The sequence below is a fragment of the Condylura cristata genome, unplaced genomic scaffold, assembly GCF_000260355.1.
Source record: "Condylura cristata isolate star-nosed mole 26May11 unplaced genomic scaffold, ConCri1.0 scaffold00004, whole genome shotgun sequence".
Taxonomy (NCBI): domain Eukaryota; kingdom Metazoa; phylum Chordata; class Mammalia; order Eulipotyphla; family Talpidae; genus Condylura; species Condylura cristata.
Window position 1 is genome coordinate 26335592 of NW_004567105.1, and position 26563 is coordinate 26362154.

Sequence of the window (26563 nt, forward strand, 5' to 3'; positions counted from 1 at the left end):
AACAATGATTAAATGAATTTTATATTATAACTCTTTATATACACTAACTATATTTTCCTTTACTTGAATGTCAGAACAATTAACTAGCAATTAATTGATTTTAATCTTTATGCATTACATGAATCTTATAGCTATATCAAGAATTATAAAATATTTTATCAACTATTATAAAACATCATATGTCATATATTAATAGATGTATATAAAACTGAAAGAATCATCATAAAGGAAAAAGCATGCATATAAGGGAAAACTAGAAACATGATAACATCAATTTACTTGGAAGGCATTTGCAGGTTTTCTCTTTTCAGCAAAATATTTCTATGGTGTTTTATTGTTTCTACACTAAAAAAAATAAGTTCTATTGTGTTCATCTGAATGCTCATTTTATTCTTTCATTAGTCCTGCTAGGGCAAATAAATGTACCCTCAACAAAATACACGGAGTTGGCATGACTATAAACCATTGTTAGCTGGTCATTTTAAATCTGAAACACTCCTTGCATGATGTACAGGGCAAAAGTGAAAAAACAATTCACTTTTGTTGCATTTTATAAACTGTTATTTATAGAAAAGACAGCATGACACTTTACAAGTCTTCTTGACCATTGCCAGATCACTTTAACATGGACTAACATAATGCCTTCAAAAGTAAAAGTTAAATCACAGAAAAGTATTATGGGAGAATATGATATTCCTTGCTCCATTTACATAAACTGCTTTCATCTAGCTTGGGAACCAGAGCTGAGTAGTCAGATGATGATGCAGAGCAGGAAGACAGGTGGGCTCTGGGGAGTAAAAAGTATTTCCCCTGGCTCATGAGGCCTGACTTGTATTCTGTTACTGCTGGAAGGGTTCTGGAAGGAGAGTGAAGAAGAGAGACAGGAGATATACTCTCAAGAGACATATGGAAGGGAGATATGTGGGGAGGCTGGCCATGGGAGTCTTACCTTGATTTACATCCCATTTCGTCCCAGCTCTCTGGAACCTGCTTCTAAGTCCCTCTCATTTGGCTCTCCATCAGAGGGTGCCTTAGACTACTGGCGAGCGTCAGGCTGCAGAGGCCCCAGATAGGCCATTACTGTTCAGCTGGGAATTTGTCCATGGGCAATTTTGATGGTTTTATTTAGAACATCCTTGCTCTCTCTCTCTAGGCACACCAATTCCATTAAAGATCTATCATACTAAGAGTATGCTTTACTTTTGTGCACACAGATGACTGGATCCCTTTAGGGCATACAAATTTGGGAGTTCCTGAGTACCCTTTGGTTGCATGCTAACAAAACAACATGCCCCATCCTACTCCAGTCACCACCCAACCTCTGAAACACTCATTTCCGGCTGCACACTGTATTTTGGGGAGAGAGGACTATTGGTAATGTTTGGATCCTAATGGCTTCCTTCTGAATGCATCAAATAAGTTCCAAACTCATCTGTGCCTAGGGACAGAGTACACATGTGGATACCAACATAATCTTTAATCCCCCCTGAGGCTGTTGATTTTCAGCTCAAAGTTTCATTTCTAGAATTAGATCATATGTGTCAGATCTGTTGCAAAAGCGCTTGTAGAAGATTTATATATCTTGGCAGCTTAGCAAAGAAATCTTAGATTTCACTGAGATCAACAGGACCATTTTTAGAAAACCACTGCTAGACCTGAAGTTAATTTCCTCTAATTCTACAACATCTGTAAGCCTCACATGAGAGTCTGAGTTTTAATGAGTCCTGTTGTCTAATAAGTGGTTAGTGATGCTTAAAAAAATAAACTCAAAACAATCCTGTCAGAGGAAAACCACAAGATAGAGCAATATGGGCTACAGGTTGTAGAATACATATTTCTTCATGGACAAAATCTAATATAAAATACAGAAAAAAATGCACTGCTGCTATAAATGAAATTTTCTCCCCTAAAGAGTCATCCCTATAAAGGATGGCCAATAAAACCACTATAATCCTAATGCAGATAGCGACATATAATAATGAGCAGAGGTGAGAGTAGAGAAAAAAACAAATGCAAAGTGAATCTGGGTTTCAAGTGAGCTACAGATATGCTGCAGATATGTAAAATAGATCTTAAACTCTAGGCAACTTTCAGTGTTTGCATTTTTCTTTTTAATTTCTTCAGCTAAATGGACTAGTCTCACGGCAAGCTTAATTTCTTTAAATTTTTTCATTATTGTATGATTTTTAATTAAAAGTGTAAGAAATTAAAGGTGAAGAGTACCAGCGTGGTCCAATCTGCCTTTCACGCAGGAACAAAAGTGAGCATTTAGACACAATGGGTCTAGAAATAATTATGTAATTGCTCAAAGTACCACATATATTCTATAGTTGAGTTGAAATTTGGTTGTATTTTTCACATAGCTGGGTAATACAGATCTTAGAAATTCTTGCTAAGCTGTCAAAAATTTTTTAACACTAGTAAATAAAGAACATATGTTTCAAGAAAAAACAGGTTAAAAATCAGAATTTAAAAAAATCTATTACTACGATAATATGAATCAATATTTGAAACAAGAAGTTGCCTTAATAATTTATAGGCATAATCTTATTTACGTCTCTCAACAATTATGGCAATGAATGTTATTACTACTATGCAGAGAAGAAAAGGGATTTAGAAAAGTAAAGAAATTGTCCCTATTTTAAAGAGTGACAAAACAGCTGAGTGGGAAACAGCTGAGTCCATATCCTGGACTCTGTGAGCTTGTGTTTTAAATTTCTAGGACATGTTGCCCCTCTGATGAATTCACAAACTTCAGACTTATTTCTCAGTGAGTCTCAACAACTTAATAGTGGCTCACCAACCTACATTTCCATTAGGATTCATTTTACTCAATATTTGAGCTAGGATGTTTTTAATTCATGAATCTGTTAATCTGCTTCCCTCCTATATAGTTAGGTCTTCATTCTCCTTTGCCAAAATACCCAATGTTCTATTCTTGACTACATTCAAAATCTCTAGTTCTGACCTTTCTCCAGTTTTCCATTTCAAGCTGCCTGTCTGACATCTCCTTCTGGATAGTCAGCCCCCACACATTATGTTTCATACTGAATTCATATACTCCTTAATCTATCTTCTTTACTAGATATTCTATTATGCTCATTATTTTTACCGTTACTTTGGAGAATAGAAACAAATGTGAATTGTTATTGTAAATGGAAGTGTTATTGACAAATATCCTATTCCTCCTTCATTTTTTTTTAAAGATTGGGGTACAGGCCAGAGGCTCAGGGGTAGTGAGAGGCTTCACCAGAGACAGAGTGGGGAGCAGAACAGGCAGATCGATGAAGTACACTGCTGAGGGGAGCAGCGGGCGGGTCAGGAGAGGTCTGCCGTGCCATGTGGTCACCTCTGGGGCAGGTGGGAATTGAACTCATGAGGAAGTGGCTTTAGATTCTCAGTGCTGTGCTTTAACCCGCTGCACCACCAGGGAGGGCCCCTCCTTCATTTTTTATGGATTTAATCATGTCTATCACTAACTTTGACCTTGGCCATATGATATGCTTTGTTCCATAAGCATAAACAGATACAGCATCCTTCAAGAGGAAGTGAAAGTTTCTGCCAGCATTTGTACTCTTTCTCTCTGTCTTAAGAAAAAAACATGCCAAGCAGAAACTGCTCCTTTACTCCAGGTAGAAGAATGATAAAGCAAGTCAAATGATGCAACAGTAGCCAACCCCCAGCCATGGGAGGAAATTAAAACAAGGAATTAACTCTTACTATAAATCAACTATATCAGGGGGCTTTCTGTTATTACTACAAATATAGATTTCCATTTTACTCTCATTGTGATATCCAAGCTCTTGTAATTTATAATTAGTTTTAGGTTTGTAATTATCTTTTATTCATTAAAAAAATGTTTTTAGGGAGCACTCCCTGGTGGTGCAAGTGGTTAAAGTGCAGCACTATGAAGCTATCCACTGCCACTGTAGCATGAGTTTGATCCCCAGCCAGGGAGCTGACCCACATGGAGCAGTGGACATCGCCTGTCTGGCTCCCTGATCCACTCAGCAGTGTATTTAAGTCAACCTCCCTTCTTCAAGTAAATTTGATTATTTTAGTTCCTTATTCAAACATCAAAAATGATTTTCCAAGACAGGGGAAGAGATAATGACCTCCCAAAAAATAAAGTAGAAAATTTACCAAGTAATGCTAATGTCAAGTCAGAAGAAGAATGAGAAATGGGTCAGTGCATTTTGCAATTATGCATTTGCCATCAATAAAAGTCATTGCTAACTTTAATAAGAATTTCACATATTGTGTTAGTAATAACATTTGTTTTTGTTTTTATTTTACAATATAAAAGAATGGGTTATTTAGGAAAAGGAGAGAGAATAATAAAGGCACAGGTGGCAAAACAGGTGCCAGTAAAAACAGTTTAGAAGAGTGAAGGAGAATCAAGAGATATACTGAAACAAATTGGAGAAAAAAAAAAAAAAAAACTCTTCCAGGTTTTGGTATAAAGAGCAGAGAAGGAGGTAGTGATTCATGGGCAAAACTAAATTCGGGTAGGGCAGTGTTTTGTTGTATTTTCTTATAAGAGATGAACTTCAATATTCTGATGTGCTGATGGGAATGACCCAGTAGAAACACATATAAAATTGATGATGCAAAGATAGCTTACAAATAATGGAGATAGCTATGAATAGGAGCGAGGGGGTGAAATCAAGTGCATAATTAAGGGTTATCTTCGTAGTGGATGAGACAACCTTGGCCAAGTATCAGAAGGGAATATAGGTGAGCTTAGGCAGTCAGATCATTAGGCTGATTCATTATATTTGAATCCATTCTACTAGGCATGGAAAGCATGCTGAGGATCAGAATGGGAAGGAGTGATGAGATGTTTTGAGGAGAAAGAATAGATATGAATTAGAGGTTAAGAAAAAGAAAGGAGTGAGTGGACCAGATAATACACAGGATTTCTGGGGATGCTAACAGTTCTTTGGAGACAAAATACTTGTCATGAACTTACTAAGAAATCAGTCTGCATGATTTTGGAAATTTTTTCATTTTATTTACTTGGACAGGTACAGAGTAGACAAAATGTTAGGCTTAGTCAAAGCCTGAAGTTCTGCTAGTCAATTGAGGAAACTTTTATGCATAATTAAGAGGGTTCTTTTTTTTTTTTTAATGGACCATGAAATCTAATTTTCAGAAAAAAATATAAAGGCACAACAAAGTATGAGATCCTAACAACTTTGGAATCAATGGACTGAAGGTTCTGGTAGAATTATATTATTTGAGCTATTAAATGTGCATGCTAGTCTACTAAAAAAAGTATATGCAGAAAATTATACCATAATGAATTACAACAGGGGTAACGTTAGAGAAAGTGACCAGAAAAAGAGCTAAAATCTTGAATAATTCAGAGAAAGCAGGTTACCTTTGTTAGAACGACACCACCAGGCAGAGGTAGTAAGTGGTTAGGAATGGAGACAGCAGCCCTTAAACTTCCTGTTTTAACTACATCCAGATCTTTTGGCTAACCAAATCCCAAAAGGCCCCTTCAATTTAATCCTTCAAATTTATTTATTCTTTTGGTTTACAGGAGTAATATATTAAAAGTATTGTCATGCTTTATTGTTTCAATAATTGTGTTTCGGTGTACTGCCAATACCACTCCTGCTTAGCAGCCTAGATGGTAATGGCACCTGAGGCTAGCTAGGTGGGCCGAGTTGAATAGTTTGGCATGGACCGATATCTGAATGGTAATTTTGGAGAGAAACAAAAGTCCTGTCAGGCCAGGTCTAGCAGAAGGAGATTGTGGAGGAAGGACTTCAGGGCACAGAGGCCTGAGGAGAGAGGCAGTTTTTATTGGAAAGGTCAAAATAGGATTCAAGAAGAGATTACTAAAAAAAGCAATTTGGTTGACAATAAATTTGAATTCCAAGAAGTACAGCATGTTTCAGATATGGGGAAAGCAAGGCAAATGGAAGTTCAAAAGGAGGAAGACTTAGTGAACTCTACAGTTGAGGGGGACAGATATTAAATGTATGTTTGAATCATGTCATAAGTAACATCACCATTTATAAAATCAAATATCTCTGCGGAAATGTTAACAGCAGACTATATCACACACTGCTTTTGCTTAATAACACTGAAACAAAATCACAAGCAGCGTGTCTAGTACAAAATACCAAAGTATTAAATAGATAACTTGTTGCCCTCAAGTTAAAACTTACCAGAACAAAGAGTCAACTAATCTGAAAGAACATGTACTTCTTACAAATTGTACACAGGTAACTTCAAAAACAGGTCATTAATTTGACAAAATTATTCATGAAATAATGCATCAACTCATATTTTCATATTTGAAAATGTTCATATGCCAGGCAATGAGATAAATTAAATAGCACCCAGGTAACTAGTTACATATATGTTCTTATCATTAGAAGTTTTGTGGTCAAAGGAAGAAATACAGTTTGGATTACAAAGGAAAAGGCTGATAAATAAGGAGGGCTCAGTACTGAGGATACCTGACCTAGAAAGGATAAATGGTAAACCTTGGTGTGTGGAAGCTTTGAGGAGAAAGAACAGGTATGAACTATAGATTAAGAAAAAGAAAGAGTGAGTGGACCAGGTAATAAAAGAATAGCATAGAATATCAAACAAAAGCATCTCACACTTCAAGATCTGTTCCTATCAGTTTTTACTGATGTGTAAAAAGGCCCAGGCCAGAATTCTTAAAAAGCAAACAGCAAGAGACAAGGAGAGTAAGTGATTGTTGACAGTGAACAAGAGATTGTCAGCAAGATAGTCAGGAGACATAGCTGGCAGGAGCATCAATGACGGAGCAAGTATCTCTCCGCATCCCCTGCCACTCAGCAGCCATAATGGGCTGCAATCACCACAGTGGGGCTCTTAACTATGCTGAGCACCAAGGTTTACATCTGCACTGGCCTTCCCTTAGACTTGCAGAGTGGAGCTAAGAGACTCATTAGTCACACCTATCCATGGGGAATAATAAAAAGGGTAATGTGTCTGTTGACACTGGCTCTTCAAGAGAATACTGTTCCTATGAATCTGAAAAATCTCTTCTGGACATATTATAATGCTATGCAGTTTATAATATAGCAGAAAAAAATACAATATAAATAGCTCAATGTTTCATTTACACATTAAACAAAGACTCATGTAGCTTGATAGGTTTTTCTCCTAAAAAAAAAAAATCAAATTCTAATTTCTATATCCCTTGCCTTTATGCTTTTCCTCTTTATACCTGTTAACTTGTCATTTGGATGCAATTTCTAAAATGCACCAAAATCCATTTAGAATTGCTAAATTGCCTGTGGTTGGCAAGATTTGAATTAGCCTATTTGTTATTATCACAGCCCTGTGTTCAGAAAAAATAAAGTCATAAGACAAACAAGTTTGAGATAATTAGATGGTACTGATTGCACCTGCAGTAAGCACTTGACTTTCATGATTAATACTGCATCAAAGACTACACATGCTATATTGTATTCTGCAAAACAGAGCATCGCAGTAGGAAAGAGTGCAGAAAAAAGACCACCTTTCTCAAGTCATACACGATTATCTTACCATGAGTCCAAGATCTTAGGAAAAAAAAAAAAACAAAGTAACAGCCTACCATGAATTATGATCTATTTCAGATAGAAACCAGGCTATCATGAGAAAAGGTAAAATGTAAAAGGCACAATCAATACTGACACCCACTGTGCTAATGAGTTGTGTTATTACAGTAACAATGGAATCATAAAGTTAAGAAAAGTATCACTTCAAAGTGTGGTGATTAAGTCTTTAATTCAAAGAGCACATTTATGCAGGTGAAAATATATTTTCAAAGCATATATCAAGAGAGAAAACATTTAAACATTAATTTAAGGCTAACTGTATATATCACAAAATTAAATTTTAGAAAAGGATTTCAGATGATCTGTAGGAAATAAAAGAAGGCAGCCTGTTCTACCTCTGTCCACTTGCTAGGGGAATGTGATACCCTCCTTTTCCACTTCCTACTGGCCCTTTATATGTTCACTATGTTTACATCTTCATCTACACCATCTGTGTGCCTACTAAGTTAAAAAAAAATCTTATAAAATTTATCCTTAAGCTATTTTAGTTTCCTATGCAATCAGAAGAACTCACATGGATACTGTTTGACATTCTACTGTCCACAGAAAGGAGTACTGGGGCATAGGTTTATAAACTATTGAAATATAAATAAATGCACTTATGAGGATGAGGCATATTCATTATGCTTCAGTTACCCCATTTATAAAGTGAGATTGATTACATAATAAATAAAAATCAGTCGGCATCACATGGTTCACATAAGTCCCCTTCCCTTTCTCTACTATCATATATAGAAGAGAGAAAACTAACATGTATCCTGTATAGAACTGATTGTAACTCCATTTGGTGGACAGGAATGTTCACCAAATGTTCTTTTTGAAGATGCTTCCAGTACACTAAGGTATCTAGCTATTCTCTAATGAATTAAAGAAGCATCATGCTTGTTTTCTTGTAAAGAAGTGAGAGTTTTAAAAATTCAACTCAACACTTTCTTCTGTGAAGAGAAGGAAAAATGAGACTGAGCTTTGTGCAAGATATTCTTTTGTATGTCATCTTATATGTTCTTTACAAATGTCCGATTAAAGTGGTTGGGGATGATAAAGCAGATATCAAATGCCAAATCCCCCCAAATATTGCTTCTTTTGCTAAAAAAAAAAAAGCCATCAGTTGTGAATATATGGATCAAAAGAAGACCAAAAATATTTCAAAGAGAGGTAATATAGCTTTGTTCTCGAGCAAATTTCTTTCAAAGTTGATGGCTAGGAATTAATTTCTCCAAAGACAGTTTCAAGTATGTAAGCTACAAATTTTAGTCTTCATATCTAAAAACCTCACACTGCCCTTTCATTTAAAAAAAAGAAAAGTTCTTTAGAATTTCTGTGCTAACCTATCCTTATACTGGCTATAACTCAAGGGCATGTCAGCTTTGCATGCTGTGACAGCTCTGGTTTCACTTTCAAACAACAAGGAACATTCACAGCTGGAGATTCCAAATGACAGTTTTATTTTAGAGTCAATTCTGTCTGCTGCTTGGATAGAGGAGAATGGGACTTGTATAAATCTCATTCTTGCTATGTTCAGGGAATCAGAATTAAGGCTCATAACTAGCATAATATTTGTTAGAAATGTACACAAAGTTAATTTTTCTTGAAATTTGTTTTTCCTAAATACTGCAATTCATTAGCTAACATGGCTGAATATTCAGTTGATTAAAACTATTCCAATTTTCTTCTAAATGTTTTGCTTGTTGAGACAGCAGTATCTCAGCAGCATCATTCCATATTCTTGGTATACAGTTCTATGATGTTGCAGAACAGCTGAGAGAAGCTATAACTTCAAATGTAGAAGGACAGAAAGGGTGAGATATAACTGTCATCCATATTATTTTACCTCCTTATGGGAATCCTGATGGATGGAGTCTAATAAGCATGTCATTATTATGGCTTAATCATATATAGTCCCCCTCTCCTAGTCACAAGTTGGGTATCAGAGCCCTACACCATCAAAAATGACCTTATTTGGGGACAGGGTCTTTATAAAGGCAATTAAGTTAAATGGAGATTCCCTTGAGCAAGCACTAATCTATCAACACTTGTGTCCTAATAGAAAGGGGAAATTTGGATGCAGATACACACAAAGGAAGATAATGTGAAGACACAGAAAGTAGACAGATATCTATAAGCAAAGGAGAGAGGCCTAAAACATCTAGGCCCCTTCCCTCAAAGCTCTCAGAAGTCAAATCATACACACCCAGATTTCAAACATTTTAAATCACAACAGATGAATACTGTATTTCAAAATTTAAAAAAATATAAAACCACCTTAAGGAATCAAACTTCAGTATAAGCATAAAATTCCAAATGTGCATATATACATTTATGCAAATGCACATGAGTAAATGTATATGCATGCATACATAAATATATATAAACATGACATGTAAATATATGTGTGTATATATGTATTTTTAAGGTGGTCCTTTAGTAAATTCATAATTCTGTATTTTTAGATAGAAGTACGTGGATATGGCATACAACAAGATCAGGCAAAATGTTAATGAGTTTACAAATGAAATAAATTCTATGTATGTCTTCAATTTAATGGTTGATTATACAAATTACTTAGGTACAATTTGTTTTATATGATCAGCTAGCATGTCATCATTAGAAGTCATAATTTGAATTAACATTGAATAGTGTGTGATATTATATAATTTAAGTGAATAAAAAAGGATAAAATATTTTATAGATGGTATAAACCAAATTCTATAGAGAATGTAGGCAAACCTGGGTAGAAATAGACTTACATAAAGTTTTAATTGCATGGGAGATGGGAGAATTATGTATTGATATTACCTTCATATTCTTTTTTATACTTCTCTGTGTTTGTGAATTTTCCTGAATAATTATAGAAAAGCTTCGTAATAACAAAATCACTAATTCCAAATATAAGTACTCATTTATAATGAGGACACTTTAATTTGCTATTTATTAAAAAAATATATGGATGCTCTGCAAAAGATTTAAAAATACCACTCACTGTAAATAAGTTTAACCATTTCAAACACAAATGAAGTCAAGCAAGGAAAAAGAATATAACCAGGGCACATACAACTATCTAATAAATAAGTTCATGTTGCCCACTCTATACTGCTAGATTGAGGAAGATGTGGAATTTATTAGCTTCCAGCCAGAAGCTCTCAATTTAATGATCTCAAGTTGAATGTCTCACCTCATTAGTTAACCTATTTTAAAAAATAATTCATCTCTAGTTCTTGCAGGGAGAAAAACAGGCATTTCATGTATAGATGCAACTTCTTAAATCAAATTAAATCACTAAATTAGCTGGAGCAATCTCTATGGCTTTATTACTCTCTGTGGAGGAAAAAATCATGTAATATAAAAGACTGAAATTGCTCCTTCCTCCTTATTATTTTAATATTTTTATGCATAGAAGCTGAACATTTTTCTAATATTCTTGAGACTGCTAAAAATAGATTTTTTAACAGACATTATTTCAAGACCATGATGGATTTACATAATAAAAACAACACTCCTAAAATGCTTTATTAATATCAACAAACCAGCCAGGACTTTATAAGTTCTAACACCTATGAAAATACAATTATGTCAACTTTGTTTTTAGATGTATTAACAATCCACAGTAGAAATACAGTAAGATTTCACACTGTAGGAATTCACTTAATATTTATGAAGCTGAATAAAAAATGATCTGCTCATATTTCACATAAATGTGCAGACCATAAGAGAAAAATGAAATAATTTACAAAATCATAAACATCATTACAAGCATGATTAAAAATTTATATTAAATTAATAATTTTATAAATGTAGTGAGAGCACAGGAACTGGACTGGAGTCCTCTAATGACCATCCAAAAAGAGTTAGGCTCGTTACTTAACCTATCTTCAGCATCACAAAATGGCAATAATAAAAACGACTGCATTGGACTGCTGTACACATATAATAATGTATTTAAGAAAAATGGCATGTTTGCTATACCTATTAGTTCAGTGCTGATAGCTACTATGGCTATGTTTAACTTTAATTAATTACCTTGATGCTTCTGTCTCATCACCACCATTTTCATAAAACAGTAAGTTGTTTGGGGACGAGATAGGGTAGAACTTGCATAAATGAGAATTGGGAGACACCATTTTATGGGGTGATTACTTGCATAATGATGAAATTTTAACACTGGGTAAGATGAACATCAGGGGAATTTTATAAAAAGATGACAGAACTTGCAGTCAGCTATACCTCAAAAGATACTAAGAGCATCCCAACCAAAACTATCTACACCTTGAGCTAGTTGTATTGTTCAAGTATACTTTCAGTTTCAGTGGCGTTCTAACCTTCAATCATCCCCAGTTTAATGTAAGAACATTGAGTCCTAACCTGACATTGAGTTGATGGTGCTTGATGAGAGTAAGTTCTAAGTATGTGTCTAAAATGTGGATTAACTCTTAAGGATTTTATGAGTTAAAGTACTGGAGTTTCCAAGGTGAATCACAATAGGTTAGTTAATTCTGAGAACAGATCTATGGGAGAAAATTCTAGCACCAGCACAAGTCTGTACTGATGAGCAGATGCCAAAGGGAAGCTGAGAGGGCAAATACAGTTTTTCCATTCCCGATTGACAACAGCTCTCTTTACTTAAATTTTGAAAATGAGGGCAAAAATGACAAGGCCATTTGACTATGAAATGAAATCATTATATTTACTTTATTTCCATCTCAGCCTATTAATTTTTTTGTTTGCTTTTAATTACTGTAGAAAGGCTATAAGCTAATAAAGGAAATACTTAAGATATGGGAATATACTGATTCTGTGATTAAGCTGAAACAAATCAACATAGAATAGAATGAATGGTTAGCATACACAAGGAATAGAATGCATGATTAGCATATACACAGAATAGTTACAAGCATCATGAATCCAAACCCTGGAGATATTTGCTCAGTAGCTTAGGAGAAATTCTTGGTTTCATTTGTCTGATCTGAAGAAGTCATGGAAATTTCAAAAGCTCTGAGCCTTAGAAACACCTAACCAGATTTTATGAGAATTTGTCAATATTCCCTGTGCAGAGATAGTGTAATTTTTTTTTTGCACAATGATAACTAGATATAGGGTGAATTGATACAAAATAAGCCACAGCAGAGTTTTTTCTTCTTGAATTCTCATTCATCTAAAAGGAAATCCCTCCCCCACCTCCCCCACAAGAATTCAACTGCCATAAATCCTTCCCTGGGAGTTTTGCAAACAGTGAAGATTGGCTCCTAAACCCCAAAAACCAGAGGTAGGAATAATAAATTGACTAAACAGCATTATCACAAAATTCTACTAGAGACACACCTACCTATCCTACAAATTTTTTATTTTTATTTTTTTTCCCAAAGAGTATCTTTATTTCTATTTCCCTTTCCCTAGTAACATGGTACATCAGCCCCAATGTTAACCCTTATTTGAGTCAATTTTTGTGAAGTCTGGCACACATTAAAAAAAAAAACAAAAAACTTTTTCTTTTAATAATCTGTCAGTGTGATTTACAGACCCCAACCAGTAAACAAAAGATGGTGAAAGAAGTTCTTTATACTCTCCTTTAGCAGGGGCTTAATATAATTATATATTTAGATCCAAGTTCCCTTAGTATAGTAAGCATTTTAGTTATTGATATCTTGAATGGTATGTACAACATAATAATCCTTTAAAGTCTTTATAAATATCTTCATCAGCTGTGATTTCAACATCTCCACTACAATATCACAAATCAAACCAATCTGTCATTTAGCACGACACAAAATAACTTCTGTCTTGTATTCTGTTTTTTTTTTTCACTGTCCAAAAAAGTAATGATTAAGTCAGCTGATGTCAATTAAAATATGAATTATTAATTGGTTAGTGAAAAATTGAGATTAACAATCTACAGATTTATATATAAGTATTTAGGACTACAGTTTAGATTACAACATAGTAGATAACCCAGGATGTATCTAGAAAAGATAACTTTGTTACATAATATATTTAACTGTGTAAATATTCAATAAAGAATTTGGAACATGGATCTTTGTCTTCCTCTCCTTGACAACTAGGTTGTCATCCTATTGATTTAATGTAACTGAATTCCGAATTCTACAACCATTCTACTTTTAAGGAATTCAGGCTACTGTTTCTACCTTGTTCAATCCCGAAGATCTTCATCTCTCAAATGCTAAACTTCTGTATTATTACATTTCTTGACATCAACCCTCCACACTTAGTTTCATCTATCCATGGAATTTGAGTGCTGTACGTTCTATTTTCACTCCATTGAAAATAAAGCATGTTAACCCTATATGTTCATCAATTGCACCTTAGAATAACTAATCTGTCTCTTCAATGGCTTTCCTTCCTTGATTCACTCTTTAAGTGTCAAGAGTTCATTTCCAGAGCTTGTTTTCTCATTCTACATCAGAGATAACGATTGCACTTTTAGCCTGCACAGTTTTGATTCACATAGTCATCTCCAGAAACTTTAATTAATTACTGTAATAGTAGCCTGCTTGAATGTGTAGCCTATATTCCATTGTTCTTCATTCCAAAACTATTCATTAAAGACTCACCACACAAGAAATAGAATAAAAATTCTGCATTTATAGGCTTATAATGGTGGAAGTAGGTGAAAAGCCTGCAAACAAGTATAATATGTTCAAGGAGTGATATGTACATTGAAGAAAATAATAAGAGGCAACATGCAAGAAAGTACCTGTAAAGGATATGTTTCTTAGCTACTCTGGAAACATTTCTATGAGAAGGTAACATTAAGCTAATGCCACAATGGTGGCAGAGAGGCAGCAGAGTGATGAATACAGAGAATGACATTCTGGGCAGAGAAAACATCAATTTAAAGCAGAAAGAGTTCAGGGTGATTTAAATTAATGAAGGAGTCAGAGAGGGAAAACAGTTGAAGAGTTCTGCTGGAGTAACACAATTACTATAAGCCTTTATAAATATATGTTTCAAATGTAGGTACACCTGATATAATAATTAGAAGGCTAGAAAACTTACAGGATGAGACTTGGAATTCTTCCTCTGGCCAATGCAAATTAAGATATCAACAGTATTTGTATGAGAAGAAACTGAAGACTAATATCAGAATTTACTTTCTAGCCGTTAGAGATGACTGCACTAAACGCACAATGAATTTTAGGTAGCTGTTATTTCAGAATGTGAACACAGCAAACTTTAACTTTCTGTCCTTTTTATAAATGCTGAATTAAAGAGTCATTCAAGGTACTTATACAAATATGTGTGTATGTCTCACAATGTTATCTTAAATGACAATATTCTCAAATTTAATAAAATTGGCAAAGTAACTTCCAGTAATATACTAACTAGTATATAAGACATACAAACACATAAACATACTTACCTTGATGCAACTGGAAACCATGAGGCAGAAATCAGCCTAAAGTAAGAGTTAAATACTTAAACACTCTCAAAGAAAAGTTTCAGACTTTAGTGCAACTGATAATCTGAATCATCGTTTTTTTTTAATCATTAGTTGTTAGATTGTTGGCATGCCTATTGAATGGGAATTGCCAAGTAAGGAAAGCAAGTCTATGTATATATTTTTGATTTTACAGATATAATTTGCTATCTTGCAACTGATATTTTTAAAAATATTCTCATCAGCAATGCAGTTGCTTTGTTTTGTTTTTTAATCTATAGAGCAAAAATAAACTTTGCAAGAAAAACCACCTTGATTTTCAAAATATTCCAAAATAATTACTATACTGAATTAAAAGTCCTTTGGTAGCTGCATTATACACTCCTGGGTTTCAATTATGAAACTGCTTCCTGCATCCCTCATCAATATATATGCAATGGCATTACCTGTCTGCATCCACTGTCACATCATGGACCCCTCTCTGGATGACATCCCTGGAAGTCACTGTGTCTGGTATTCGGTTCAGACTTCTGGTATACAGGTTGATCCCTCCATCTGTCATGTATCTGGAAAAAAAAAAAAAGTCTCATTAATTAAAGAGAAAAATAATAGCTTCAACTATATAACTTACAATAGTGTTCACAATTTTTTTTTTAAATATTTATTTATTTGTGCATACAGAACTGGGGTACAGGCCAGAGGCTCAGGGGCGGTGAGAGGCTTCACCAGAGACAGAGTGGGGAGTAGAACAGGCAGATCAACGAAGTACACTGCTGAGGGAAGCAGTGGGCGGGTCAGGAGAGGTCTGGCTCGCCATGTGGTCTCCTCCGGGGCAGGAGGCAGGCGGGAATCGAACTCATATTGAAGTGGCTTCAGATTCTCAGTGCTGTGCTTTTAACCCGCTGCGCCACCAGGGAGGGCCAGTGTTCACAATTTTTAATAATTATGCAAATATATCTTATTGTAGTTTTTTTTCTGTATAAGCATTCTATTCACCAGAAAATGTAGACCAGATTTTCAAGTTTATGAAGAAACAAATCTTCCTAACTGGCCCATTATAAAAATTTCCTTTTCTGTTATTAATGTTTTTAGCAGATTTAGAGGCATATTTCTAGTCACAGAAGCATTATCAAAATCGAAACAAAGACCCCCAAACACTTCTAGCAGTAAGTGGTAATATGTATTTATTCATTTACTCAGATATTCTCTAACCCACTTAGCCACTTCAGGGTCGCTGGTAATGGGAGCCGATAGCAGCAGCTCAGAGAACAAGATGGGAAACATGTCAGGACGCCTTCCCATCACAGGGCACATTGCACACACACACAGCCACATCAACACAGGATTGGGACGACCCAGGGAGCCCAACTCAACTTTGGTGTGTGTGAGGTGTCCCCGTACTTGTAAAAAGCAATCCAAATATGGGAATAATATACAAACTCCAGACAGAGACTCAGGAATTGATTTTTCCCCCCATCAGTGTTAAAACAATGTTGAAGCAATATTATTCATGAGCCTGATATATAATATATATAAAACACTATATTGATATATAAGGGATGTATATCATTGTAACAGGCTTATGAATAATATATATGTATTATATATATGTATATATATAATACATATATATGTATGAATGTATTCTGTAGTTGGTATCTGGTATCTTCTACCATATCTTTTATCTTTCATCTTCCTAGAATTCTGTTTGTTTGTTTTTTTTTTAAGATTTATTTATTTATGCATACAGAACTGGACTGCAAGCCAGAGGTGCAGGGGTGGTGAGAAGATTCACCAGAGACAGAGTGGGGAGCAGAACAGGCCGACTGAAGAAGTACATTGTTGAGGGGAGCAGTGGGCTTGTCAGGAGAGGTCTGCCACGCCATGTGGGTCACCTCCGGGGCAGGGATCGAACTCATGCTGACATGGGTTTATCTTCTTAGTGCTGTGCTTTAACCCATTGCACCACCAGGGAAGGCCCAAGTTTCCCTTTGTTTTTAAAGATCTATTTATTTATTCATACAGAACTGGGGTACAGGCCAAAGACGCGGAGGGTGAGGGAATTAACCAGAGATACAGTGGGGAGCAGAACAGGCAGATCGATGAAGTACACTGCTGAGGGGAGCAGTGGGCGGGTCAGGAGAGTTCTGCCACGCCATGTGGTCACCTCCAGGGCAGGCAGGGATCGAACTCATGCAGAAGTGGCTTTAGCTTCTTAGTGCAGTGCTTTAACCCGCTGCGCCACAAGGGAGGGCCCCAAGTTTCCCTTTTTCAAAATTTCTTTCCCCCAATTTAAATTCCTTCGTGTTTGGACCACGTGATTTAAAGCAGAATGTTAGGTTATATTATTAGCCCAACAATTTATCACTGTGATATCTGCAGATAACTTCAATTAAAAATTAACTTTTCACCTAATTGTCCAGGGTGTTTCTTTTTTTGCCTCACAAAAGAGGACTTGTTCAAAGACATTCATTACAAGTAAGAGGTGTTCCTTTGACTAATTCCTAATTACTGGCAGATTCATATTCCCAAGTGTTTAAAGTAATTTAAAAAAAGAAAAAAAAGAGAGATAAGCCTCTACATGCTTTAAGAAGTTTTGAATTCTCAGAACAAAACCTGAGCAACTAATTTTCTGAGTTCTACCTAAAGTACATGAAAACATCAAATTCCTTTCGCATTTATTTTATGAGTTACTTTCTGTTTGCATGAGAATAATTCAGCAAATTAAATATAGACATACATTATTATGTCTCCTAAGTATTTTTTCCCTTTGATCACTTGTACACTTTAAAAATGAAACTAGGGCCCTCCCTGGTGGTGCAGCGGGTTCAAGCACAGCACTGTGAATCTAAAGCCACTTCTGCATGAGTTCGATTCCCGCCTGCCCTGGAGGTGACCACATGGCGTGGCAGACCTCTCCTGACCCACCCGCTGCTCCCCTCAGCAGTGTACTTCGTCGATCTGCCTGTTCTGCTCCCCACTTTGTCTCTGGTGAAGCCTCTCACCGCCCCTGAGCCTCTGGCCTGTACCCCAGTTCTGTATGCACAAATAAATAAATCTTAAAAAAAAATGAAACTAGAAAATGTACACTTTATGACTCATCTTTCCCCCCTGAGTTGTTAACACAGCTTTTCCTTTTATCTTTTTTTTTTAAGATTGAATTATTTATGCATACAGAACTGGGGTACATGCCAAAGATGGTGCAGCAGTGGTGAGAGGATTCACCAGAGACAGAGCTGGGAGCAGAACAGGCAGAACAATGAAGTACACTGCTGAGGGCAGCAGCAGGCAAGACAGGAGAAGTCTGCCACACCTTGTGGATCACCTCCGGGGCTGGGGATCAAACTCACAGTGAAGTGGCTGTAGCCAGCTTGCAGTGCTGAGCCCTAACACATTGCACCACTAGGAAGGGCCATCTTTCCTTTTATCTTAAAGCAAATGCAGTGACATTTAATTCCCCTGGGATATCTCCAGCCCTTTATTTTCTCCACTTTTTAATTCTAGGATGAGAGTTGGGCTGGATCCTACCCATGCCCTGAGTGACACAGTGGGAATCAGTGAAGAAGCTAAGGTGAGTGCCACAAAATACATACAAACCACACTGGAGCTGACATCAGCCACATGACCTGCAACCATGTCTAGTCTCCTTCCAACCAGGGAACAGAAATCTTAGTCATTCATAACATTTCAGTCTCTTGTACTCTTATTATAGGAAAGACAAAATGTATAAGGCCCAGCAGGAAACCCTCATCAGAGGAAGTGTTCATACAGGATTTGTGTTATTTTTATTTAGTTTTCATCTTTGACTTTTTCAGCTTTAGTACTTATCACAAATGACTTTTTTGGTCAACATAGAACATGTAGACCACTAAGGGATACTTAAACAAACTCATGTAGAACTACCCAAGAATCTGAAAGACTGACAGGGAACCAAAATGGATAACCAAAGTCTAAAGCAAGGTTCCATTGAAGCATAAATCAATTAGAAAGAACAAAGGCTCTAACCTTTTCCTGTCTCATTAGTGAATCCCTAAGAAAGCAGTCAGCTCTTATCACACTAATTTTCTCTTCCTTCTGGGCACACATGCTAAATCATCTTTTCCAGGTCTCTTACAGATGTGGACATGTAACTATTCTAGACAAGGGAATGTTAGCAGAAGTCATATATACTACATCCAAGCCAGGTAGATTTGAAATATTCTTAGACTATGGTTCATTCTGTCTATTGAAAATCAATGCCTAGGTAACACTGCCTACCATTTAGCTTAGCTGCTGATAGACTATACAGTACACATTACCCAATAGAAAGTCAGAATACCAGTGAGGTTTTATGTGATAGAGAAATGAACTTCTTTGTTACTGAGATTTTGAGATTTCTCTGATATAGAATTCAGCATCAGCTAATTTATCTAGAGTCCTGGAACACACAAGATACTTCTGAGAATAAGTATTGCCATAATACATATTTTTATAAGTTGAACTCAGTTAAAAAATTGCCTTACGAAAAATTGCCTACTTATCTGACACACACACAAACCTAGGATATAAGTGAATATGCTGCCATTTATTTATTGAGCGAATAGACACCTATAAAAAGTTTGGTGTTGGCTGCACTATGGTAGTAATACATGAAGGTGTAGAGGTTCTATGTTCCCAAGACACAAATAATGATATAAGCCAACATTACTATAATAAAATATATATTACAAAATATATAATAACACTATTGTGTGAATCACATGTGGACAGGTACTGTGTCTGTTCACTCTTGTATAAATATTGGCTACAGTAATCTGAACAGGAAAACTAAACAAATTTTTAATACACAATTTATATACTTAAATATGTGCACACACACACAGAGACACACACAGTTCAGCTCATGATCCTTTTTTTCTCTATTCTTTTCCCAGAAATCCTTATACCTCTCATAATTTTTACTATCTTTTGGATGAGACAGTATATGATCTGTATATCATCTTTACCAAACAAGACTTTATATCTCCTTGTCTCCAACTTAACATGTCTAACGCTACCCTTTGCATTTTTTCCCTCTCTGCTTTCTCATCAAAGTACAAAACCTGCCTAGTTTCTCTGATGATAGAAGTTTCTCTTTGAGTCCAATCTGGACATCATGTCTCTGTTATACCCACACGAGTTGCCTTTTACAGTTTTGTACCATGTCTCTGTGGTGCTTTCTTTTCAATGATTTTCTTCCTTTCATCCTTATGAATACCACTTGCACATTTCTAGTCTTAATGGCCTCAGACCTGAATTCTTATAATAGGGCCTGAACTCTACTCCCACAACTTCTTCCCTCAATTACATCTTACGGATTTTCCCTCAACTGGTCTTTCAAAGACCATCATCACCCTGATGCTCCATTATGTGATCTATTGAATAGTCTCCGTGAAACAGCCTTTTCATTGCTATAGTACACATTTTAGATTCCTTAGCATAATGTGACTGAGGCCTGTCATCACTTAAATTTTTAAATGTTCACCCACCATGAGTCTCCATCAAGGCAAAGGTCACTCAATGTCATTCAACCATACTGTCCCTTTGACTTTGAAAATTATATTTTAGCCCAGCTTACTGAATGGCAAATCACTACAACATTTATACTTTTCTCCCAATTTTAAAAATATATTTCACTCTTATACATTAACTTAAAAGCAGGAACAGAAGTAAAATATGTCATTTTCTTATTCACTCCTATTTCATGCCAGGCTTTAGAGTTTTCTTATTCTGAACATCTATTTCAATTCCTAATTATAAATGTCCTTTTGGAACTGCTCACTCATTGCATTTTCGATGTGCTTTGATTTCTGATTTAAACTTTACCCTAAGATATGCTTTGTCACTCCAGATAAACATTTTACATGTAAGTAAATATAGGCAGTCATCGTTTTTTTTTTTTTTAACTCTGTGAATTTTCCTACTCCCCAAAATGTATTTGTTGTTCTATAATCAAAACTCAGCATTTATGTGGCCACTCTCTCTCTCTCCATATATATATATATACACACACACACAGAGCAGTGAAAATCTGAATCACTGTGTAGATGTTTCCAGCTGAGGCTGAATAAGGCAACACTCTGCTTCCGGGTTTCAATTCATTGTGTAAACAAGCATCCTTTTCAGTCTATTTAAAGCTACCTTTTTACATTTTTGTGCTTCCTCGTGGAGATTTTGATGTTTAAAATGGCTCAAACATAACACTGAAATGTTGTCTTGTGTTGCCAAGTGCAAAAAGGCTGTGATGTGTCTTATGGAGAAAATACATGTTTAAACTTCTTAGGGTGTGAGTTGTAGTGCTAAATCACTGTAACTTCAATGTTCAAGAATCAACAACATGTATTAAATAAGTTCATCATTTATGAAAAATATAATAATCATAGGCTCAAAGGAACCAAAATCTGTTTTTCCTAGAAGCAATGATTTAGCACACACAAATATTGTGTTTATGGCAACTATACAAATAGCAACTGCAAATAATAAGATTACTAACTTCACATATGTGTGTGCATATATATGTATAAGTATATCTATATGTCTGTGTCTGTCACAAATTACACTAATTAGTATGCTTTTTAATGAGAGTAAGTACAATTTGAAGGTGATGAATTTATTGAACATATATTGTGGATACTTCATAATTTCTGGATGACATCTTTTATTTTTAACAATTTTGTGATGATTCTATAATTTTATCCTTAGTACAAATGACAAAAATTAATTAAAATAAATTAATCACTCAGCTAGTGACTTGTAGAAGTATCTGTCTCATGATTCTAGAAACACAAGTAGCATGGCTACCAGCAGTGGAATATCTGACCACACTATCAATAAGATTTAAAGTTCTTCTGTACTTTTTGTAGGTCTTGCTTTTCATGAATGAGGTCAGAAAGATTATTAATGTAAAAGAATAAGTTCTTATTTCGGCTCTTTCAGATATATAAGAACAATGAATAGGTAACAACTCAGACTCACATTAGAACTATATATAAACTTAGTTGAGGGGGTTTTCCTTACATTACAGAGCCTGAGTTTTAAAGCAGATCTATACAATTTCCCAAGGAAATATAATATTTCCTTAGTTTTATACAACTATGGTTAGTTAGGATCAATTGCCTTATTTGTAAAACTGGTATAAAATTATTCCTCTCATAAGGATTGTTGGTGCTGGTAGGTTCAATGAATTAATATCTGTTAAAACATTTAATAGGGCCCTCCCTGGTGGCGCAGCGGGTTAAAGCACAGCACTGAGAAGCTAAAGCCACCTCCGCATGAGTTCAATTCCCGCCTGTCCCGGAGGTGACCACATGGCATGGCAGACTTCTCCTGACCCGCCCGCTGCTCCCCTCAGCCGCGTGTTTCGTCAATCTGCCTGTTCTGCTCCCCACTCTGTCTCTGGTGAAGTCTCTCACCGCCCCTGAGCCTCTGGTCTGTGCCCAGTTCTGTATGCACAAATAAATAAATCTTTAAAAAAAATTAATAAATGCGTAGCTTATAAAAGTCTCCAAAGCAACAATTACAATTAATAATATAGTTTTCAATAGAACATCCTATTATTGCCTCCATTGAACACCTCCTCGGAATAAACTAAAAATCCAAATAGCTAAATATTTTAAGACTTTTATGATCACAACTTTTTTTTTTTTTTTTAGAATGTAATAAGAAGTAGGAGAAAAATAAGGGTTAAGCTTTTTTAAAAATCTGGTACCATTAAAAGATTTCAACTCTAAGGTGATTTTCCCTCAAGTTACACTGGCTAAGCATAACTGAACAATGCTCAAATATATTCATCCCTCAAAAGCAGTTACAGGCAGGTTTGACAAGCAAAAAAGAAAAAAAAAAAAATCAAACAGCTCAGCTAAATTCCTTTTGTCTCCTTTCCACATCCTTTACTACCAAATCTGTTATTTAAGAAGCAAGTGAAAATCGCTCTGAAGAACACAAGATTTATGTTTCTCTGAACTAATAATAGGGCAATATAAATGGCTTGAAATGAAGAGATTTTATAGAAATCTTACGTATTTTACTTTGAATGAACAGAAGATAGGACCTAAAATAGACCCAAATATCATTAGATTTCTTATATTTCCAAATGACTTTGTTGACCTATGGACACTTTTATAGCAAATGCTTCTTAGCGGGCAACCTCCCACACTTGCACAACGATATTTGAGACCAGGGCCACTCACCCACTGTTGATATCGTCGGTCCTGAGACTTTTCCCCAGAATATCACCATCACTCATATATCCACCAACATCTACTTCAGAAGACATGTCCAAGTCACTGCTTGCCTTCTCGCTCATATCAGCTTGTGACATGTTTCCCAGCCTAGAGACAGCCGCTCGGCGGAGCGGGGTTGTATACATGAAGCGTGAGGGGTCTGTGTGGATGAATCGACTGGTCCCGCTGCGAGGGTAGCCAGCCCCTAAGGAAGGGGCGTCTCCAGCCTGAAGTCGGGGACACGCCTGGCCCAACCTCCAGGTCATAGGTGTGGGTCGGCTTGTCAAGTTGGGAATGGTCCTTCCATTCACTTCTGTTGTCACGGTGCTATCAAATGTTGTCTCCAGAGTGCTGCCAAATAAAATGGAGAAATAAATATTCATGGGCTCCTTTGGGGCCACAGACCAAGAGTGCTGGAAATCTAGAAAAGTCTAGAGTTGAGAATTGTTTCTTAGAAAAACATCATCTTCATGAAATCCAAATTAGATATTCATTTCAAGAGTCTATATTCTTCTGTAGATGTCAAAATGTGAAAATTACATATTCATTTTGATATCCTCTATACTTCTGTAGATACCAAAATGTGGTAATTTATACCTTCATTTTAACATTCTATTTTATATGTATATCAAACTTTGAGAAGAGGCTTTTATTGACTTTTTTTTCCTTTCAATAGAAAAAGTCATCAATGTAGAAAAAAGGAAATTGTTTCACATTTTCAATAAACCCTTCCTTAATTCATTTCACTGCAGCCATCCCAAGAACTATTCTAGAAGTTAATTATATGTTTAGCCCTCTGTTCCACCCCTCTCCAAAAGCTGCAACTTCTGCCACCATTCTCTAGGGTAGGCATGAAAATACTCTCATTGGTGATAGTGGCAGTTTCAGTAGCTGATTTCAGGAGATTTTACTGAAGAAGAGAGGACAGACAAGGAAAATATACCCAACTATGGTGTGCTGAGAAGCCACAAAATGCTGGTTATGTAAAATTTAAGTAATGAAAGATTAAGGGAAAACTAAAATGCATTCTCTATAAAGTAAATGCTTGGTTGTATCATTTTCTTTATTGCACCAAAGATATACAGAATTAAGAAAAACCTGTGGCTTATTTGGGTCCCACGAAGACTAGACATAGTCTCTTCTAAATTCTGCCTCAAATCTGCTATGTTTTTAACTGTTCTCATTCTTCTTGTTTCAGGGTCTTCACCTAGATAATATAACAAATTTGTTATGTTATTTACAGTCCTGAGAATAACTGCATGCATATATAGTAAAAAACAAATTCCTCTCCTTTAACATAAATTTATCAGGCAGGAAATTCTAAATGACCATTACCATCTGCAAATTACAGTTTCTTCTATAAATGAAATGTGAATAGAAACAAATGTAATGTTAAAAATAATAATTATAGGCCCTCCCTGGTGGCGCAGCGGGTTAAAGCACAGCACTAAGAAGCTAAAGCCACTTCTGCATGAATTCGATTCCCGACTGCCCCGGAGGTGACCACATGGCGTGGCAGACCTCTCCTGACCCGCCCGCTGCTCCCCTCAGCAGTGTACTTCGTCGATCTGCCTATTCTGCTGCCCACTCTGTCTCTGGTGAAGCCTCTCACCGCCCCTTAGCCTCTGGCCTGTACCCCAGTTCTGTATGTACAAATAAATAAATCTTTAAAAAATAATACTATTAACAATAATTTTAGGCCCTCCCTGGTGGCGCAGCGGGTTAAAGCACAGCACTGAGAATCTAAAGCCACTTTCGCATGAGTTTGATTCCCGCCTGCCCCGGAGGTGACCACATGGTGTGGCAGATCTCTCCAGACCTGCCCGCTGCTCCCCTCAGTAGTGTATTTCGTCCATCTACCTGTTCTGTTCCCCACTCTGTCTCTGGTGAAGCCTCTCACCACCCCTGAGCCTCTGGACTGTACCCTAATTCTGTATACAGAAATAAATAAATCTTAATAATAATAATAATTTTATGTAGTGATATGTAATACTTTGTAGGTGTATGCCCTTAAACATTGCTAAGTGAGTCATTTGGAAGTATATTATATACTACTCCATATTATAAACCTACTTTAAAACATCTGAATTATCTAGATCCTAATAATTTTTATAAATCCCTGGACTCAAGGATTAAGATAAGAAAAAAAAAAAAAAACCTTTTATTATACACTCAAGGTCTTGTAAGTTTTGTTTTAGTGAACTCACAGGTCAAGATACATGATCTTAGATGACTTTATTTTGAGTACTTCTTGTACTTTCTATAGAGAAACAAAATATATAACATATGACAGTGGAAACCTAGACATCTAAACCCAGAATATATCCAACTAGCAAGAAATAAGTAGTTTTGCCAGTGTGACAAAGGAGAGCTTTACAATAACACTGCCTATCCCTTGAAGGCAGATGCCCCTTTATGTCATTCATCTATAACCATGCAATAATTCCCAGGCCAGTGATCTTTTGAAGCATGCACACATCTGGATAATATAAACATGGAAACAGGGTAGGCAAGGGAATTTTTATTCTGATTCACTTAAGACTCAAAATCATAGCTAGTCATGAGACAGTTAATAACAAAGAAGGAAGGAATTACAATGAATTGATCATGTGGAAAAAGGAAAGGGTTAAAAAAACTGAAAAGAAAAAAAAAGGGAAGGAAAAGTGAAAGGATAAAGCAATCATGTATTAAATTTTACTTTGAAAATTGTAATGCTGATAAATCCCGATGCATACCTGAGATCTATTTTAAGGCTATAGGCACAAAACCAGTTATTTTTCTTCCAAAGCATTCACTTCAGATTTTTTAAATTATACAAATTGTATCCACTTAACATTTATAACATGATTGTAAAGGTTGTCTTGCTGGATTGCTCAACCATGTACCTCTGCCTGAAAGTTCCAGGACTAAAAAAAACTTCCACCTCTCTAGTGAGTGATAACTTCTCACAGTATTAGGTCTAACTGTGAAAACATTTCTGAGGATGTGTACTGATTTGTCCCTTATTTAACTTTCACCCAGGGGTTTCAGAACCTCTGAAATCAACTGAACAACCTTACACTATCATTACCATAGTAATCACTCAAACAGTAAAGTAACAATAGCTGTTTTATCCTTTATTTTCTTCTTCAGCCAAACGCAACTACAACCACTCATTTTTCTTCATACTGAATGGTGCCCAATAACCACCATTCTGTTGCTAGTCTGTAAATCACATCCTTTAATTTAAAAAATACTAGAATGATTAAAACTATTTAATGATTGAATTATTTCAAACTATGGTAGTACTTAAAGAATTCCCTAAAATATACATGTGTGTGTATTTTATATATATATAT

General features: G+C 35.7%; 1 protein-coding gene across 2 annotated transcripts in view; it reads right to left on the reverse strand.

The window, feature by feature from the left end:
* Positions 1-26563, reverse strand: part of NAV3 (neuron navigator 3) — a 263498-nt gene that overhangs the window by 98910 nt on the left and 138025 nt on the right. For both annotated transcript variants that reach the window (XM_004675863.2, XM_004675862.2), the window contains exons 10-12: positions 24324-24432; positions 23193-23576; positions 15432-15551 (exon numbers count right to left, since the gene is read on the reverse strand). In XM_004675863.2, the coding sequence (XP_004675920.1) occupies positions 15432-15551; positions 23193-23576; positions 24324-24432 (613 nt within the window). The remainder of the gene's footprint in view (positions 1-15431; positions 15552-23192; positions 23577-24323; positions 24433-26563) is intronic.